Source organism: Oncorhynchus nerka, linkage group LG27, assembly GCF_034236695.1.
Source record: "Oncorhynchus nerka isolate Pitt River linkage group LG27, Oner_Uvic_2.0, whole genome shotgun sequence".
Taxonomy (NCBI): Eukaryota; Metazoa; Chordata; class Actinopteri; order Salmoniformes; family Salmonidae; genus Oncorhynchus; species Oncorhynchus nerka.
In genome coordinates this window covers 45,874,186-45,893,104 of record NC_088422.1, presented here as the reverse complement: position 1 = coordinate 45,893,104, position 18,919 = coordinate 45,874,186, and the positions used below count along the sequence as shown (strand labels likewise).

At 39.5% G+C, this 18,919-nt stretch overlaps 1 protein-coding gene across 1 annotated transcript in view; it reads left to right on the top strand.

The window, feature by feature from the left end:
- Positions 1-16,732, top strand: part of ipo11 (importin 11) — a 275,946-nt gene extending 259,214 nt beyond the window's left edge. The window contains exon 29 of the mRNA XM_029638398.2: positions 16,530-16,732. Within this exon, the coding sequence (XP_029494258.2) occupies positions 16,530-16,559 (30 nt within the window). The 3' untranslated portion in view covers positions 16,560-16,732. The remainder of the gene's footprint in view (positions 1-16,529) is intronic.
- The last annotated feature ends 2,187 nt before the right edge of the window (positions 16,733-18,919 follow it).

Below are 18,919 nucleotides of genomic sequence, written 5' to 3'. Positions count from 1 at the left end.
ATATCCACAGTGACAAAGGTTGGCTGTTATTTGAGTGATAGTTTGCCTCTCAAATCCATGTATAGGTGTGAGGACAGTGACTTTTATGATCGCCCCAAATGTTCCCTGCCATTTGAGTTTGGAAATGATCATTCTAAATCCTTCAACCGCTGGCACTTATGACAAAATCAACGGTACAAATCAAATGATATTGATCGGTTTTAAGCAATCGATTTTGTGTCATTGTGATTACTATAAACTTTGATACTAACATCTGAGCTTTAAAGGATGTGTAATTACCCTCAAATCGATGTGGTCAAAATGTGAGGTTGTGTAATGTGGTAATACATACTACGTACAGAAAACTTGCCCAAAGAATCTAAAATACCCTATGCCGCTTTATTTCACAATCTCACAGCTAAATATGGCACAGAAACCAGAACATTTGTTCAACTGCAATCAAGATTAAATACCAGTAAACTGAGGAACAGTCTTTCTCCCGTGTCTTTCCAGAGGACAATCTCCATCTTTGCCTACTCACACCAGTGATACATCCCTGAGGTGTTCAATCTCTTATGGGATTGATTCAATCCTATCAGATTGTTTAACCAGTTCTATAGAATTCTATCCTATAGGATTGTGCAGTGGACTAATTCCTTGGATAGTGAACTGAAGATTATATGTTTGAATCTCACTGATGCGGTGATGTGTCCTATCTGTGCCCAAAATAAGATTGCAGTGTCACTAAAAGTCTTATTGAAACATTCAGTGAAAGTTTTAAGGAAGTTATTCAAAAACTTCCTAATAAACGTTCAAGGAACCAGAGTAAAACGTTCTCAGAACGTCCCTGCAACCTAAAAATAAACGTTCCCAGAACAAGCAACATTTTCACTTCTGTTCTAAGAACATTAAAAACGCTATGGCTTCATTCCCACAACCAATATAAAACCAATATAAAACCAAAAACATATGTTCCCAAAACTTCCAATGAACCAAATATGCTAGCTGGGTGATATGTGCCAAAATGTTTGACTTTGTTGCAATATTAGACAATGATCTACAATAGGCACACTGAGAATGATTAGAGGCCGACGGTGTTCCAAGGTAGAGACGGATTTAATGCTTCAAAGCATGGCAGAGGATGGATTGAAACTCTGCGTAATAGATTCCTAGGAACACAGTGACTAGAACATAGAATAACATAGAACTCAACATGATTTCTGTGGAATAGAAGAGACAGAAGTTCCAAACTGTGGTATCACCTAGTGATTGCCTTGTGCGAGCAAACCTGTTCAAGCAGGTTTCAAAATGACAGCGAAGGAGGTGAAGTTTCAGTGTGTTTGAGAGCTCAAGAGTGCAGAGATGCTTTAGGCCTGGAGTCGATCAGATCCAGCATTGGCCCGAAATCCATGTAGCAGAAGTTTTGATGGTGTTGGAGGTATGAGTGACATATCAGTGAGCGGCTGCTCGCGTGTCACAAACCACTCCCTTCCTTATTATCTCTACTGCATTAGAAGTTCAAAACGGCGCTAGAAAGTGTAGGCTTTATCGATGTTAAAAAGAATGACTCTCCAATGTCAAACCGTTGATGTTAGGCATGTTTTCACGTTAATATGGATGTATGCCTATCAGTCTAATTCGAGTTTGAATTTGTAACATGGCCGCATGGGCTTTGTCAGATTATAGTTGGGTGTGGTTTCGTTGCATCCAATGACAGTATCCGCGATAAAGCGTTCTCAGCTCCATCAGCAAAAATTGGTTTTGAGGGGAAAAGGAAGAGCCTGCGAAGCAACTTCCACTTTTGGACGTGCGGTTTTGGAAGTTGTTGTTCTGTCAATGGACAATCTAATGGCATCGATTTCCTTTAGGGTTTAGGCTACAGGTTGTTGGATGTCCAAGTTTTGACAATCACTTTGTATAGGGGGATTTGATTTGCAAGTTTAGGATGTGGATTTCATCAGGCCCTACTCATGCTTCAATCCCAGTCAATGTAATGTAATGTGATATGGCAATACACCAGTCCCATTGGGGAAGTAATTAGATGTGCTTTAGAACTTTAAAAACTGTTCATCATACTTCTTATTATTATTTGCCTTCCGCTGCCACCTGTAGCACAAAAAACGTCAAATCTACCAGCACCAAAACAACTTCAAACCATGCAGACTGACTGTCTTCAGTTTGCTTGAAAAAAACAAAACATTTTGATACTATTAATCCTTTTCACATTACAACCATATTTGCATAAATCCCAATTCATTTCAATGGCCATAGACTTGAACTGTGAAAATATATCCCATAACTAGTCTTCAATCGTTTAAGCTAGAAAGCCATTCAAACTTGAAAACTTGCAGACCGGTCTGCAATAGGTTGCTTGTATACAGCTTTTTGATACCACTTGTACTTTTTGAACTAAACCATTTTAACAGCATTGGCACTTGGATTGGAACTGGTGCTACGGTCAGCTACACAAAAATAGAGGTCTTTGTCAATGCACCCCAGTTGTGGATTTGGTGTGGGCATGATGCATATGCAGTTGGTCTAATTTGAGCGCGGTTCATTGATTCCTTTCTTCTTCTGTTATTATCATTCTACATCGTACATGTTTTTTTTTGGTGGGGCGTGTCGTTGATTTAAATCTTTTGATTGCAGAAATGTTCATTCTCTTCTCGACTCCCTCCCACTCACAAGCTCTCTCTCTTGTGTGTGTTAGTCAGGGCTATGGTTTGAGTGGTGTCTGTGTGATTTGTGTCTGGGATTTACATAGTGTCTTGAGGAGACGTGGGATAACGTAACGGTTCTCCAAATCACCTCTAAGCTTTAGTCTCCTTAATTAGCAGGCGGAAGGCCTCTCACTGATTATACTTTGTCTCTAGAAGAATTCATCACACTTTCCTCCTCCCTCTCCAAGGAGGACAGTGATTCTGCCGTTGTCTCTCATAGGAGACGCAGGGAAACTGGAGATGCACCCTAATTGACAGTCATTTGTGATTTGTCAGCGAATGGAGGCGAGGGCGGAGAGTATGGGGAAATGAGAGGCAAACTTTGCTCTGAACACCTTAGACGTAGAATCATATATAGAATAAAGTTTTCCACACTACAACTTCAACAAATAAACAGCCTTTGAGATGCAGTGAATCAAACAGGACTCTTTGAAAGACTTAGAGATTGTATTTCCGTTGAAAAATGAGGTAAATATAACTAGGCGATTAACTATGTATTGTGTGTTTGTCAGCTATTTGCTTGACATAGTACAACTAAACACCAGGAAACAACATTGTACTCTTAACAACATGCAGAAATGGGACTGGTGAGTTGATACATTTGTACTAATCTGATGTGCACTTGTCACGACTGTATTTCGTATATATCTGATATGAAGAACTTATAGTGAATCTACAGTGAATGGCTCATGTGACTTGATCAGGCGTAGCGCTTGAAACCTGAACCACATATTTTTTATATATATACAGTACCAGTCAAAAGTTTGACACACCTACTCATTCAAGTGTTTTTCTTTATTTTTGCTATAGAATAATAGTGAAGACATCAAACTATGAAATAACATATATGAATCATGTAGTAACCAAAAAAGTGTTAAACATGTAAAAATATATTTTAGATTCTTCAAAATAGCCACACTTTGCCTTGATGACAGCTTTGTACACTCTTGGCATTATCTCAACCAGCTCCATGAAGAATGCTTTTCCAACAGTCTTGAAGGAGTTCCCGCATATGCTGAGCACTTGTTGGCTGCTTTTCTTTCACTCTACGGTCCAACTCATCCCAAACCATCTCAATTGAGTTGAGATCGGGTGAATGTGGAGTCAAAGTCTTCTAATGCAGTCCTCCATCACTCTCCTTCTTGGTCAAATAGCCCTGACACAGCCTGGAGGTGTGTTGTCCTGTTGAAAAACAAACAATAGTCCCACTAAGCGCAAACCAGATGGGATGGCATATTGCTGCAGAATGCTGTAGTAGCCATGCTGGTTAAGTGTGCTTTGAATTCTAAATAAATCACTGACAGCGACTCTGCGTCTCACAAAGACACGTTGGTGGAACCAAAAAGCTAAAATTTGGATTCATCAGACCGAAGGACAGATTTCCACCGGTCTAATGTCAATTGCTCGTGTTTCTTGGCCCAAGCAAGTCTCTTCTTCTTATTGGTGTCCTTTAGTAGTGGTTTCTTTGCAGCAATTTGACCAGGAATGTCTGATTCACGCAGTCTCTTCTGAACAGTTGATGTTGAGATGTGTCTGTTATTTTATTTATTTTTTACCCCTTTTTTCCCAATTTTGTCTTGTCTCATTGCTGCAACTCCCGTACGGACACGGGAGAGGTGAAGGTCGAGAGCCGGTCATCCTCCGAAACACAACCCAGCCAAGCCGCACAGCTTCTTGACACAGTGTCCGCTAAACCCGGAAGCCAGCCACACCAATGTGTCGGAGGAAACACCATACACCTGGCGACTGTGTCAGCGTGCACTGCGCCCGACCCGCCACAGGAGTCCGTAGTGCGCGATGGGACAAGAACATTCCTGCCGGCCAAACCCTCCTTTAACCCGGACGATGCTAGGCCAATTGTGCACCGCCCCATGGGTCTCCTGGATGCGTACGGCTGCGACAGAGCCTGGACTCTAACCAGGATCGCTAGTGGCACAGCTTAGCACTGCACCATTCGGGAGGCCCTTGTGTCTGTTACTTGAACTCTGTGAAGCATTTATTTGGGCTGCAATCTGAAGTGCAGTTAACTCTAATGAACTTGTCCTCTGCAGCAGAGATTATTCTGGGTCTTCATTTCCTGTGGCGGTCCTCATGAGAGCCAGTTTCGTCATAGTGCTTGTTGGTTTTTGTGACTGTACTTGAAGAAACTTTCAAAGTTCTTGAAATGTTCCTGATTCCACGAAGGAACTTTTAGCAAGGTACACCTGTTAATTGAAATGCATTCAAGGTGACTACCTCATGAAGAGTGTGCAAAGCTGTCATCAAGGCAAAGAGTGAATACTTTGAAGAATCTCAAATCAATGTAGATGTAGAAAATAGTAAAAAATAAATAAAACCCTTGAATGAGTAGGTGTGTCCAAACTTTTGCTGTACAGTGCCTTGCGAAAGTATTCGGCCCCCTTGAACTTTGCGACCTTTTGCCACATTTCAGGCTTCAAACATAAAGATATAAAACTGTATTTTTTTGTGAAGAATCAACAACAAGTGGGACACAATCATGAAGTGGAACGACATTTATTGGATATTTCAAACTTTTTTAACAAATCAAAAACTGAAAAATTGGGCGTGCAAAATTATTCAGCCCCCTTAAGTTAATACTTTGTAGCGCCACCTTTTGCTGCGATTACAGCTTGGGGTATGTCTCTATCAGTTTTGCACATCGAGAGACTGACATTTTTTCCCATTCCTCCTTGCAAAACAGCTCGAGCTCAGTGAGGTTGGATGGAGAGCATTTGTGAACAGCAGTTTTCAGTTCTTTCCACAGATTCTCGATTGGATTCAGGTCTGGACTTTGACATGGCCATTCTAACACCTGGATATGTTTATTTTTGAACCATTCCATTGTAGATTTTGCTTTATGTTTTGGATCATTGTCTTGTTGGAAGACAAATCTCCCTCCCAGTCTCAGGTCTTTTGCAGACTCCATCAGGTTTTCTTCCAGAATGGTCCTGTATTTGGCTCCATCCATCTTCCCATCAATTTTAACCATCTTCCCTGTCCCTGCTGAAGAAAAGCAGGCCCAAACCATGATGCTGCCACCACCATGTTTGACAGTGGGGATAGTGTGTTCAGGGTGATGAGCTGTGTTGCTTTTACGCCAAACATAACGTTTTGCATTGTTGCCAAAAAGTTCAATTTTGGTTTCATCTGACCAGAGCACCTTCTTCCACATGTTTGGTGTGTCTCCCAGGTGGCTTGTGGCAAACTTTAAACAACACTTTTTATGGATATCTTTAAGAAATGGCTTTCTTCTTGCCACTCTTCCATAAAGGCCAGATTTGTGCAATATACGACTGATTGTTGTCCTATGGACAGAGTCTCCCACCTCAGCTGTAGATCTCTGCAGTTTATCCAGAGTGATCATGGGCCTCTTGGCTGCATCTCTGATCAGTCTTCTCCTTGTAATAGCTGAAAGTTTAGAGGGACGGCCAGGTCTTGGTAGATTTGCAGTGGTCTGATACTCCTTCCATTTCAATATTATCGCTTGCACAGTGCTCCTTGGGATGTTTAAAGCCTGGGAAATCTTTTTGTATCCAAATCCTGCTTTAAACTTCTTCACAACAGTATCTCGGACCTGCCTGGTGTGTTCCTTGTTCTTCATGATGCTCTCTGCGCTTTTAACGGACCTCTGAGACTATCACAGTGCAGGTGCATTTATACGGAGACTTGATTACACACAGGTGGATTGTATTTATCATCATTAGTCATTTAGGTCAACATTGGATCATTCAGAGATCCTCACTGAACTTCTGGAGAGAGTTTGCTGCACTGAAAGTAAAGGGGCTGAATAATTTTGCAACGCCCAATTTTTCAGTTTTTGATTTGTTAAAAAAGTTTGAAATATCCAATAAATGTCGTTCCACTTCATGATTGTGTCCCACTTGTTGTTGATTCTTCACAAAAAAATAAAATACAGTTTTATATCTTTATGTTTGAAGCCTGAAATGTGGCAAAAGGTCGCAAAGTTCAAGGGGGCCGAATACTTTTGCACGGCACTGTATATATACATTTCCTTCTCTTTTTCAAGTGAGCCCTGCCTCAGTTGCACATACATGAGACACTACACAACATATAACAGCAATAAATGGAAGTGAAAACAGTACAATGTGAATAAGAAGAAAAAAAAACAGGTTAGAAAATATTACAATTTGTAGTCAACAGCCCTCCAATCTGGGATTTAAAATCTGAATAAAATAATCTTGAAAAGTCCAAAAGTCCTTTTGCAAAGTGTTCCAAGATGATGTGGCAGCAAATCTAAAGGATATTTTAAGAAACGTGGTTATTTTGTCATGAATATTTAATAAAATACAGTTCTGTAACAAGGCTCAAGATTCAAGGCCTGGTTATATATGCATGTTCACGAATGTTGCATTTTACATAATTTGATTTTGATTTTATTTTATTAGGATCTCTTTTAGTCCCCATTTGGACTAATTTTCCAAGAGTCCTTAACATTAAAATACAATTTATAATACAAACACACTTTCACATATAACACACTATTACAAACATACATACACACTAGCATAATGACCCAATAAATACTCAATCTAAAAAAAATATTGATTATTCATCTACTATAGTCCCACAACATTTCTATATACTATATTTAAATTGTTTTTAAATAATGTTTAAACTTATATATTGAAAGGTTTCTAGTTTGCTCAGTTAATTTTTTCCATTTCTTTATTGCTCTAAATCAAAATGTTCTTTTGCCCATTTATTTTTTCTGTCTGGATAACGAATAAATGGTGGACAATCTATTCCTAGTATTTACGGAATGTCTGTCTCTTACCAACTGAATACCATTGTGAATAGAACTTGGCCGTTTTAAATGATGTATATTATAAAATAAGATAAGCATGTTTTTTTTAATTATCTTGTTGATTGATGACCAACCAAGAACACTGCGCATGACTGCAACAGAAGAACCATATCTCCGCCTTAAAACAATCCTTGCTGCTTTATTCTGTGCATTCTGCAGCCTCCTAACTTCACTAGATGATGCATTTCCCCAGACCACCGAACAATAGTTCACTTGACTCTCAACCAATGCCTGTGTTATTTGCTGAAGGATTTTCCCTGGTAAATATTTAGCTATCCTTCTGATTATGCATGCTATTTTAATATTTTTTTTACATAGATTAGTTATTTGAGACGACCATGATAAGCAGTTGTCTAGCTGCACTCCCAGTAGTTTGGTTTCTGCCACTTCTTCAATTTGTATTCCTCCCATACTTAATTGTATCCCATGCTGTTTTGGCCTTTTCCTAGTTGAACAGACCATCATAACTTTGGTTTTCTTGGTGTTTAAAGCAAGTTTGTTTTGGCAAACCCATTTCCTGATCATCTCCAAATCTCCTTGCAAAGCTTGCTGTACCTGTTGAACCGATTGTCTTGCTGCATAAATTGTAGTATCATCTGCAAATATAGTAGCTTGAGTTTCAACCAAGGCATAGGGAAGGTCGTTGGTGTATATTAAGTAGAGAAGTGGCCCAAGGCAGCTGCCCTGCGGTATTCCACAGTTTAACACATTAGGGGAAGAAAATGAACCATTGATATAGGTAGACTGTTTCCTGTCAGTTAGATATGACTGTACCCAATTCAATGATGACTCCTTGCTGTCCCCAGTCCACCTGGCCATGCTGCTGCTCCAGTTTCAACTGACCTGAGCCCTAGGACCGTGCCCCAGGTCTACCTGACATGATGACTCCTTGCTGTCCCCAGTCCACCTGACTGTGCTGCTGCTCCAGTTTCAACTGTTCTGCCTTATTATTATTCGACCATGCTGGTCATTTATGAACATTTGAACATCTTGGCCATGTTCTGTTATAATCTCCACCCGGCACAGCCAGAAGAGGACTGGCCACCCCACATAGCCTGGTTCCTCTCTAGGTTTCTTCCTAGGTTTTGGCCTTTCTATCGAGTTTTTCCTAGCCACCGTGCTTCTACACCTGCATTGCTTGCTGTTTGGGGTTTTAGGCTGGGTTTCTGTATAGCACTTTGAGATATCAGCTGATGTACGAAGGGCTATATAAATACATTTGATTTGATTTGATTTGAATGCTACCTCCTTAAAACCATAATGCATTAATTTTGTCAAAATAATTTCATGATCCACTAAATCAAATGCTGCACTGAAATCTAAAAATAGTACACCTACAAACCTGCCATTATCCATAGCATTGAGCCACTGGTCAGTCATGTCAACCAATGCAGTGGTAGTGGAATGGTTTTTGCGATAAGCATGCTGATTGGCTGTAATCAGATCATTCTTTTCCATATACTCCCACATTTGTCTACTCACAATACCCTCCAATATCTTACTGAGTGTGGGGAGTAGACTAATTGGTCGACTATTGGCAGGAGTAATGGGTTCTTTGCAGTCTTTCGGAATAGGACACAGTTTCGCATGCTTCCATACATTTGCAAACAACCTCTTTTCCAGTGACCAATTAAATATGTATCTTCAGTGGAACTGCAATCTGGGGAGCAGCACAGCGAAGCAAAAAATTGTCCATAAGACCATAACCTGTAGATTTACCATCAGGTAATGACTTCAATAGGTTTAACACCTCCTCCACTGACACCGTTTGTAGACTAAAAGAGCAGATATTATTGCTCATGATATGATCATCAATCCATTGGACAATAGCTTGTTTGGAAGAATTTATGTCTACGTTGTTGCTTAATAATTTAATTTTCTGTGTAAAAAAATCTGCAAAATGATTGGCAATATCAACTGGTTTTGTTATTATTCTCCCGTCAACCTCCACACTAGATGGGCATGATGAGATAGATGTACCAAGTAAGCCCTTAACTGTGTTCCATACCTTTTTAGAATCATTTTTACAATCAGTAAAAGCATTGTTGTAAAATAACTTTTTTTTCCTTCGATTCAATTTAACTGCATAATTACGTAATGTTCTATAATTCTGTTCATCAATTTCAAATTTTCACTTGGCTGCTAAGACTTTTGCCATATTTCTTTGAGAAAAAGCTTCACCCAGTTCATCATCAATCCATGGAGATGGACGGGCACCAACTGTTCTCTTTCTTATAGGGGCATGATAGTCCATTACCTCAGTGAGCAAATCAATAAAACATTCTGTAGCGTGATTTAAATCATCCTCTAGATAAATCAGCTCCCAGGGTACAGCAGCTAAATTAGCTAAAATGGAACCCATTATGGGGTGGAAACCAACGGGTGGAAACTAGGGATGTGACAAATGTACAGTTCTTAACGTTTAAACTGCTTTTAAAAAAATATATAAACATAAAATGACATGAATTCAAAATTCAGATATGAATCTGTGTATGACCACTAGGGGGCAATGCAGTTCAATCTACCGCAGTCCTGGCTACTTACCAGACGGCGCTCACCTTACTGCTGTCCTCCACCCACTCAGAAACATTGGTATTTAATGCAGTTTTAGGTTCTCTGATGTGTCCCCCTCCTCCATTTTCTCAGATGTCTGTACATGGGACTTCACGTCCCACTTCTCATCAATGTGATGGTTCGTTGCAGTGATACATGACAGCGTGTTCCTAGACGTCCAACAACATCTGTTGTTAACGCAAAGTATTGTGTTTGAGAGCTTGCACGTTGTACTTGCAGAGCAATCATTGTACAATTTCTCCATCCAGGCCGTCACGGTTTTTCAACATGGCATCTTGTAGTCTGTCTGATTCTAGATATACCATCAGGGCAGTGAAGCTGTCACGCCTTGGTCATTATATTTTGTGTTTTTGGTATATGTTTGGGTAAGCCAGGGTGTGACATGGGTTTATATGTTGTGTTTCGTATTGGGGTTTGTAGTAATTGGGATTGTGTTGATTAGGGGTGTCTAGTTAGGCTTGGCTGCCTGAGGCGATTCTCAATTGGAGTCAGCTGCTTATCGTTGTCTCTGATTGGGAACCGTATTTAGGTAGCCTGAGTTCGCGTCGTATTTTGTGGGTGTTTGTCCTGTCTCTGTGTTATAGTCACCAGATAGGCTGTAATTAGTTTCACGTTCCGTTTGTTGTTTTGCTTTGTATGTTAATTGAGTTATTTCATGTACGCATTCTTTCATTAAAGTCATGAGTAACCTACACGCTGCATTTCGGTCCGACTCTCTTTCTACAAACGAAGAACGCCGTTACAGAAGCTGACATCCTCTACCATTGACGATGGCTGCATATCAACTGCAATCATTTCTGTAATCAGCAATGTGATTTTCTCACTCCGTCCCTTATTGTACTGCTGCCAGCAACGGGTTGGATCACGGTGCTTCCCTTTCAGATGGTTAAGCGTTCCACCTGCACTACCACTGTAGTGCAATTCCATCTTGCTAAGTTTGCATTTAACTCAAAGTATTGCCATACAGGAATTCACTGCTGTCGCTTCCCTGTCTCACTCTGCCATTTTGTGTGGAGCGCTTTATATCCTTGGTAAATAATTTGAAAGATGAATATCTCTTCCTACTGAAGTTACAGCATTATTACATTATGCATTAAAACATTTTATTTTTCCCTTTAAGATGATGATTGGGACCTGTCAGTGGTAGTTTTGTGATAACTGCACTGTGATTAAAAAATTGAAAAAATTGATGAAAAAGCCCAATGTCGTTTAAACGTTCACACCCTAGTGGTAAATGAAAAAGCCTATACTTTTACCCAGGATACCCATTACTGGTGGTAATTATAGAAACAAGGTAGCATTATTCACGTCAGAGGGATTTAGTGAAAAGTGTCAGCCTATTTGCAAGACACCTTGTTATTGCATTTCCATTTTCGTTTTTTTGTGTGTTGCACTTGCATTCAGTAGCATCTATGAATCACATGCTTGTGAGGGCATAAATGTATGAAAGCGTGTGTTCTTATTTTAAATGTATGTAGTTCTGTCATTGTGATGTACTTGTCTGTTAATGTTACCTGTCATGTTTTGTGTGGACCCAAGTAAGAGTAGCTGCTTCTTTAGCAGTAGTTAATTGGGCTCCGATTAAAATACTAAATACTACACACTATGATCTCAGATGGTAACTCATAGGGGGAGTAAAGTACTTAAATCCAGTGCCTTCAGAAAGTATTCATACCCCTCCACTTATTCCACATTTTGTGGTGCTCCAGCTTGAATTCAAAATTGATGAAATAGATTTGTTTTTCTCACTCATCTACACACAATACCCAATAAGGACAGGGTGAAAACATGTTTTTAGAAATATTTGCAAATGTATTGAAAATTAAATACAGAAATATCTACATTACATAGGTATTCACACACCTTTGGCAGTGATGATTACAGCTGTGATTCTTTCTGGGTAAGTCTCTAAGAGCTTTCCATACCTGGATTGTGCAACATTTGCCCATTATTCTTTTCAAAATTCTTCAAGCTCTGTCAAATTGGTTGTTGATCAATGCTAGAGAACCATATGCAGGTCTTACCATCGATATTCAAGTAGATTTAAGTCAACTGTAACACGGCCACTCAGATACATTCACTGTCTTCTTGGTAAGCAACTCCAGTGTATATTTGGCCTTGTGTTTTAGGTTATTGTCCTGCTGTTAGGTGTTCAGGATGATTGTTTTGGAATATTTGTATTCTGTACTGGATTCGTTATTTTCACTCTGTCAATGAGGTTAGTAATTGTGGACTAACTACAATGTTGATCCATCCTCAGTTTTCTCCTATCACAGCCATTAAACTCTGTAACTGTTTTAAAATCACTATTGGCCTCAGGGTGGAATCCCTGAGCGGTTTCCTTCCTCTCTGGCCACTGACTTAGGAAGGACGTCTGTATCTTTGTAAAGATTGGGTGTATTGCTACACCATCCAGAGTGTAATTAATAAATTCACCACGCTCAAAGGGATTTTCAATGTCTGCTTTTTTACATTGCTTACCCATCTACCAATAGGTCCCCTTCTTTGCGAGGCATTGGAAAACCTCCCTGGTCTTTGTGGTTGAATCTGTGCTTGAAATTGTGCTGTACTTATATGATGACACCACCTGTATTGGCTTGTTTTGCAAAGTAACTATCTGAGGCAGAGTAGGGGGTTGTTTTCTTGATCTTGAGAATACCATTAGGGCGATTCCATGCCAGTGTAGCCTGTAGGTATTTTGTTGTGTCTTTCAAATCAAGATGAAACTAGTGATATTCTGACCTTTTTAGAGCTACAGTATACATGTCTCCTGTAAGACCCTATGATCTGTGGACTGTACATAATACTGACATCTTGATGTCATTATTCTCCTACTATGGTATACATATAGTGGGGCGGCAGGGTAGCCTAGTGGTTTTGCCTAGGGTAGCCTAGTAGTCATTCAAGGGTTTTTCTTTAATTTTACTATTTTCTATATTGTAGAATAATAGTGAAGACATCAAAACTATTAAATAACACATATGGAATCATGTAGTAATCAAAAGTGTTAAACAAATCCAAATATATTTTATATTTGAGATTCTTCAAATAGCAACCCTTTGCCTTGATGACAGCTTTGTACACTCTTGGCATTCTCTCAACCAGCTTCACTTGGAATGCTTTTCCAACAGCCTTGAAGGAGTTCCCACATACGCTGTGCACTTGTTGGCTGCTTTTTCTTCACTCTGCGGTCCGTCTCCTCCCAAACCATCTCAATTTGTTTGAGGTCGGGGGATTGTGGTGGCCAGGTCATCTGATGCAGCACTCCATCACTCTCCTTCTTGGTCAAATAACCCTTACACGGCCTGGAGGTGTGTTGGGTAATTGTCCTGTTGAAAATAAATGATTATCTCACTAAGCCCAAACCAGATGGGATGGCGTATCGCTGCAGAATGTTGTGGTAACCATGCTAGTTAAGTGTCAATCTATGCGAATGACTCAAGTTTCCTCTAAAATCTGTAATCTGGTTCCCTGCACTGTCTCATTGAAGATGTAGATTCCTTCTCCAGCCTCTATGGACTAAAACCCAATTATGATAAGTGTAACATATTTCGTATTGGATCGTTAAAATAAACATTTTTTACATTATTCTGTAGTTTACCAACAAAATGGGCTGATGGTGAACTTGCTATTCATATCTCTAAAGATATAACTGAACTTACCACAACAAATTTCAAAAGAAAGTTAGCATGAATATGTTAGATCCTGCAACCATGGGGAGGGAAATACCTGTCTATGGAAAAATCACACTAACTTTTTAGTCATATCACAGTTTAGTTATGGCACTGCCTACTCTAGACGACTAGTTTTTTAAATCATATACGCAAAAAATATTTAACTTTATTTGGAATGCTAAGCCAGACAAAATTAAATGTGCCTATTTATATAATGAATATGAGTTTGGGGGTGCTGAAATTATTAAATATTAAACCATTAAACCTCTCACTAAAAGCTTCACTCATACTTAAACCAGAACTGGTTCTCCAGTAGATTACTAAGAAAGGCTCATCCTTTGTTCAAAAATTGACTTTTTACCTTAATACAGTTTCCAACTTCTCTTTTTTGGTTACAGTCCCGTCAGAAAGAATTCACGCCCCTTGAATTTTTCCACATTTTGTTGTGTTACAGTCTGAATTTAAAATTGATTGAAGTGAGATTTTTTGTTATTGGCCAACATACAATACCCCATAAAGTCAAAGTGGAATTCTAAATAAATCACAGACAGTGTCACCAGCAAAGCACCCCCACACCATAACATCTCCTCCTCCATGCTTTACGGTGGGAAATACACATGCGTAGATCATCCGTGCACCCACACCGCGTCTCACAAAGACATTGCGGTTGGAACCAAATATCTCCAATTTGGACTCCAGACCGAAGGACAAATTTCCACAGGTCTAATGTCGATTGCTCGTGTTTCTTGGCCCAAGCAAGTCTCTTCTTATTATTGGTGTCCTTTATTATTGGTTTCTTTGCAGCAATTCGACCATGAAGGCCTGATTCACACAGTCTCCTCTGAACAGTTGATGTTGAGATGTGTCTGTTACTTGAACTCTGTGAAGCATTTATTTGGACTGCAATTTCTGAGGCTGGTAACTCTCTAATGAACTTAACCTCTGCAGCAGAGGTAACTCTGGGTCTTCCATTCCTGTTGCGGTCCTCATGAGAGCCAGTTTCATCATAGCGCTTGATGGTTTTTGCGACTGCACTTGAAGAAATGTTCTTGAAATGTTCCGGATTACTTTAAGACATGATTGTCAGTCAATGTTGGACTGTCATTTCTCTTTGCTTATTTGAGCTGTTCTTGTCTTCCTGTTCAACTGATTGGCTCAAACGCATTAAGGAGGAAAGAAATTCCACAAATTAACTTTAAGAAGGTACACCTGTTAATTGAAATGCATTCCAGGTGACTACCTCATGAAGCTGGTTGAGAGAATGCCAAACGTGTGCAAAGCTGTCATCAAGGCAAAGGGTGGCTATTTGAAGAATCTCATATAAAATACATTTTGATTTGTTTAACACTTTTTTGTTTAGTACATGATTCCATGTCTTATTTCATAGTTTTGATGTCTTCACTATTATTCTAAAATGTAGAAAATAGTACAAATAATGAAAAACCCCTGAATGAGTAGGTGTTATAAAACATTTGACCGGTAGTGTATGTGTAACCAATGTGAAATGGCTAGCTAGTTAGCGGGGGTGCGTGCTAATAGTTTATTTTATTTATTTATTATTTTTTATTTTACTAGGCAAGTCAGTTAAGAACAAATTCTTATTTTCAATGACGGCCTAGGAACAGTGGGTTAACTGCCTGTTCAGGGGCAGAACGACAGATTTGAACCTTGTCAGCTCGGGGATTCGAACTTGCAACCTTTCGGTTACTAGTCCAACGCTCTAACCACTAGGCTACTCTGCCGCCCCAATAGTGTTTCAATAGGTGACGTCACTCGCTCTGAGACCTGAAGTAGTTCTTCCCCTTGCTCTGCAAGGGCCACGGCTTTTGTGGAGCAATGGGTAAGGATGTTTTGTGGGTGTCAGTTGTCTAGGTGTGCAGAGGGTCCCTGGTTACATTGGTGCCGTGACCCGGATCACTGGTTGCTGCGGAAAAGGAGGTCAAAAGGGGGGTGAGTGTAACCGATGTGAAATGGCTAGCTAGTTAGCGGTGGTGCGTGCTAATAGTGTTTCAATCGGTGACGTCACTTGCTCTGAGACCTGAAGTAGTTTTTCCCCTTGCTCTTGAAGGGCCGCGGCTTTGTGGAGCGATGGGTAACGATGCTTCGTGGGTGTTAGGTGTCTATGTGTGCAGAGGGTCCCTGGTTTGAGCTCGGGTAGGGGCGAGGGGATGGACTAAAGTTATAATGTTACATATGTTTTTCAAAATCTGTTTATTCTGTTGTTGTTTATACACTGAGTGCCTTCACAACAGCCTCAATTAGTTGGGGAATGGATTTACAAGGTGTTGAAAGCTTTCTGCAGCAAAGCTGGCCCATGTTGACTCTAATGCTTCCCACGGTTGTGTGAAGTTGGGTGATAGACCATTTTTGGAAACTGGAAACACACTGGAAACTGTTGAGTGTTAAAAACCCAGCAGTGTTGCAGTTGTTGACACAAACCGGTGCACCTGGCACCTACTACCATACCCCATTCAAAGGCACTTAAATATTTTGTCTTGACCATTCACCCTCTGAATGGCACACATACACAAACGTTGTCTCAATTGTCTCTTAACCTGTCTCCTCCCCTTTATCTATACTGATTGAAGTGGATTTAACAAGTGACATCAATAAGGGATCATAGCTTTCACCTGGGTTCACCTGGTCAGTCTGTCATGGAAAGAGCAGGTGTGCTTAATGTTTTGTACACTCAGTGAATATAAAAACATTTAAATGTTTTACTTTTAAATCCACTTTATAATTTATATATTTTCGCAGACCCCCTGCAGTATCTCCGCAGACCCATAGAGGCGGAGGACCTCCCCGGTTGAATACCCCTGGTCTACAAGTACATCACATTTCCAGAGTGGGCTCTTTACTAATTCTGAAGGTATGATACATTTTATGAGCATCACCAACACAGGGAATGGGAAAATGGATTCAATAGGAACTCCCTCTGCTGATGACTTGCTGAATGTGCAATCGTAAAGGAGTGCTGTGATTGGTTAATGACCTATAATGTCAATTTCTATCTATAAAATGGGTCATATCATTAAAAGTACCAGAGAATACTGTCTCGGCTGTCTCCATATCTATTTGTTATGGCCATTGAAATGCTAGCTATTAAAATCAAATCCATCAAGAACATCAAAGGGTTCACACTCCAGGGCTTAAAAATAAGTGTCAATCTATGCCAATGACTCAAGTTTCCTGTTAAATCTATAATCTGGTTCCCTGCACTGTCTCATTGAAGATTTAGATCCCTTCTCTAGCCTCTCTGGACTAAAACCCAATTATGATAAGTGTACCATATTCTGTTTAGGATTGTTAAAGTAAACAACTTTTACATTATTCTGTAGTCTACCAATAAAATGGGCTGATGGTGAACTTGCTATTCATATCCCTAAATATATAACTGAACTTACCACAACAAATTTCAAAAGAAAGTTAGCATGAATAGGTTAGATCCTGCAACCATGGGGAGGGAAATACCTGTCTATGGAAAAATCACACTAATTAACTTTTTAGTCATATCACAGTTTACTTATATACTTACGGTACTGCCTACTACAGACGACTAGTTTATAAAATCATATACGCAAAAAAACTTTAACTTTATTTGTAACGCTAAGCCAGACAAAATTCAAATGTGCCTATTTATATAATGAATATGAGTTTGGGGGTGCCTCTCACTAAAAGAGGCCTCTCACTAAAAGCTTCACTCATATGTAAGTTATACTTAAAACCGAACTGGTTCTCCAGTAGATTACTAAGAAAAGCTCATCCTTTGTTCAAAAATGGACTTTTTACCTTTATACAGATTCCAACTTCTCATTTTAGGTTACAGTGCCATCAGAAAGAATTCACACCCCTTGAATTTTTCCACATTTTGTTGTGTTACAGTCTGAATTGTGAGATGTTTTGCTACTGGCCAACATACAATATCCCATAAAGTCAGTGGAATTACGTTTTCAAAATGTTTACTAATTTACAATGAAAAGCTGAAATGTCTTCAGTCAATAAGTGTTCAACCCCTTTGTTATGGCAAGCCTAAATAAATTGAGGAGTAAAAAATGTGCTGAACAAGTGACATAATAAGTTGCATGGACTCCCTCTGTGTGAAATGAGATTCTTGATGAAAACCTGCTTGATGAAAACCTCATTTCTGTACCCTACACATACAATTATCTGTAAGGTCCCAGTGAATTTCAAACACAGATTCAAACACAAAGACCAGGGAGGATTTCCAATGCCTCGCAAAGAATGAGACCCATTGGTAGACGGCTAAATATGATAAAAGCAGACATTGAACATCCCTTTGAGCATGGTGAAGTTATTAATTACACTCTGGATGGTGTATCAATACACCCAATCTTTACAAAGATACAGACGTCTTTCCTAAATCAGTTGCCAGAGAGGAAGGAAACCGCTCAAGGATTCCACCATGAGGCCAATGGTGACTTTAAATCAGTTACAGAGTTTAATGGTTGTGATAGGAGAGAACTGAGGATGGATAAGCAACATTTTATTTACTCCACAATACTAACCTCATTGACAGAGGAAAAAGAGGGAAGCCTGTACAGAATACAAATATTCCAAAACATGCATCCTGTTTGCAACAAGGCACTAAAGTAATACTGCAAAAAAAATGGCAAAGCAATTAACTTTTTGTCCTAAATACAAAGTGTTATGTTAAAGCAAATCCAATCAAACACATTATGGAGTACTACACTCTGTATTTTCAAGCATAGTGGTGGCTGCATTGTGTTATGGGTATGCTGGTAATCATTAAAGGACTGGGGAGTTTTTCAGGATAAAAAATAAATGTAATGTAGCTAAGCACATGCAAAATCCTAGGGGAAAAGCTGGTTCAGTCTGCTTTCCACCAAACACTGGGAGATGAATCCACATTTTCAGCAGAACAATATCTTAAAGCACATGGCCAAATCTGAGCTGGAGTTGCTTACCAAGAAGACAGTGAATGTTCCTGAGTGGCCGAGTTACAGTTTTGACTTAAATCTGCTTGAAAACCTATAGCAAGACTTCAAAATGGTTGTCTGGCATTGATCAACAACCAATTTGGCAGAGCTTGAAACATTTTGAAAAGAATAATGGACAAATATTGTACAATTCAAGCATGCAAAGCTCCTAGAGACTTACCCAGAAAG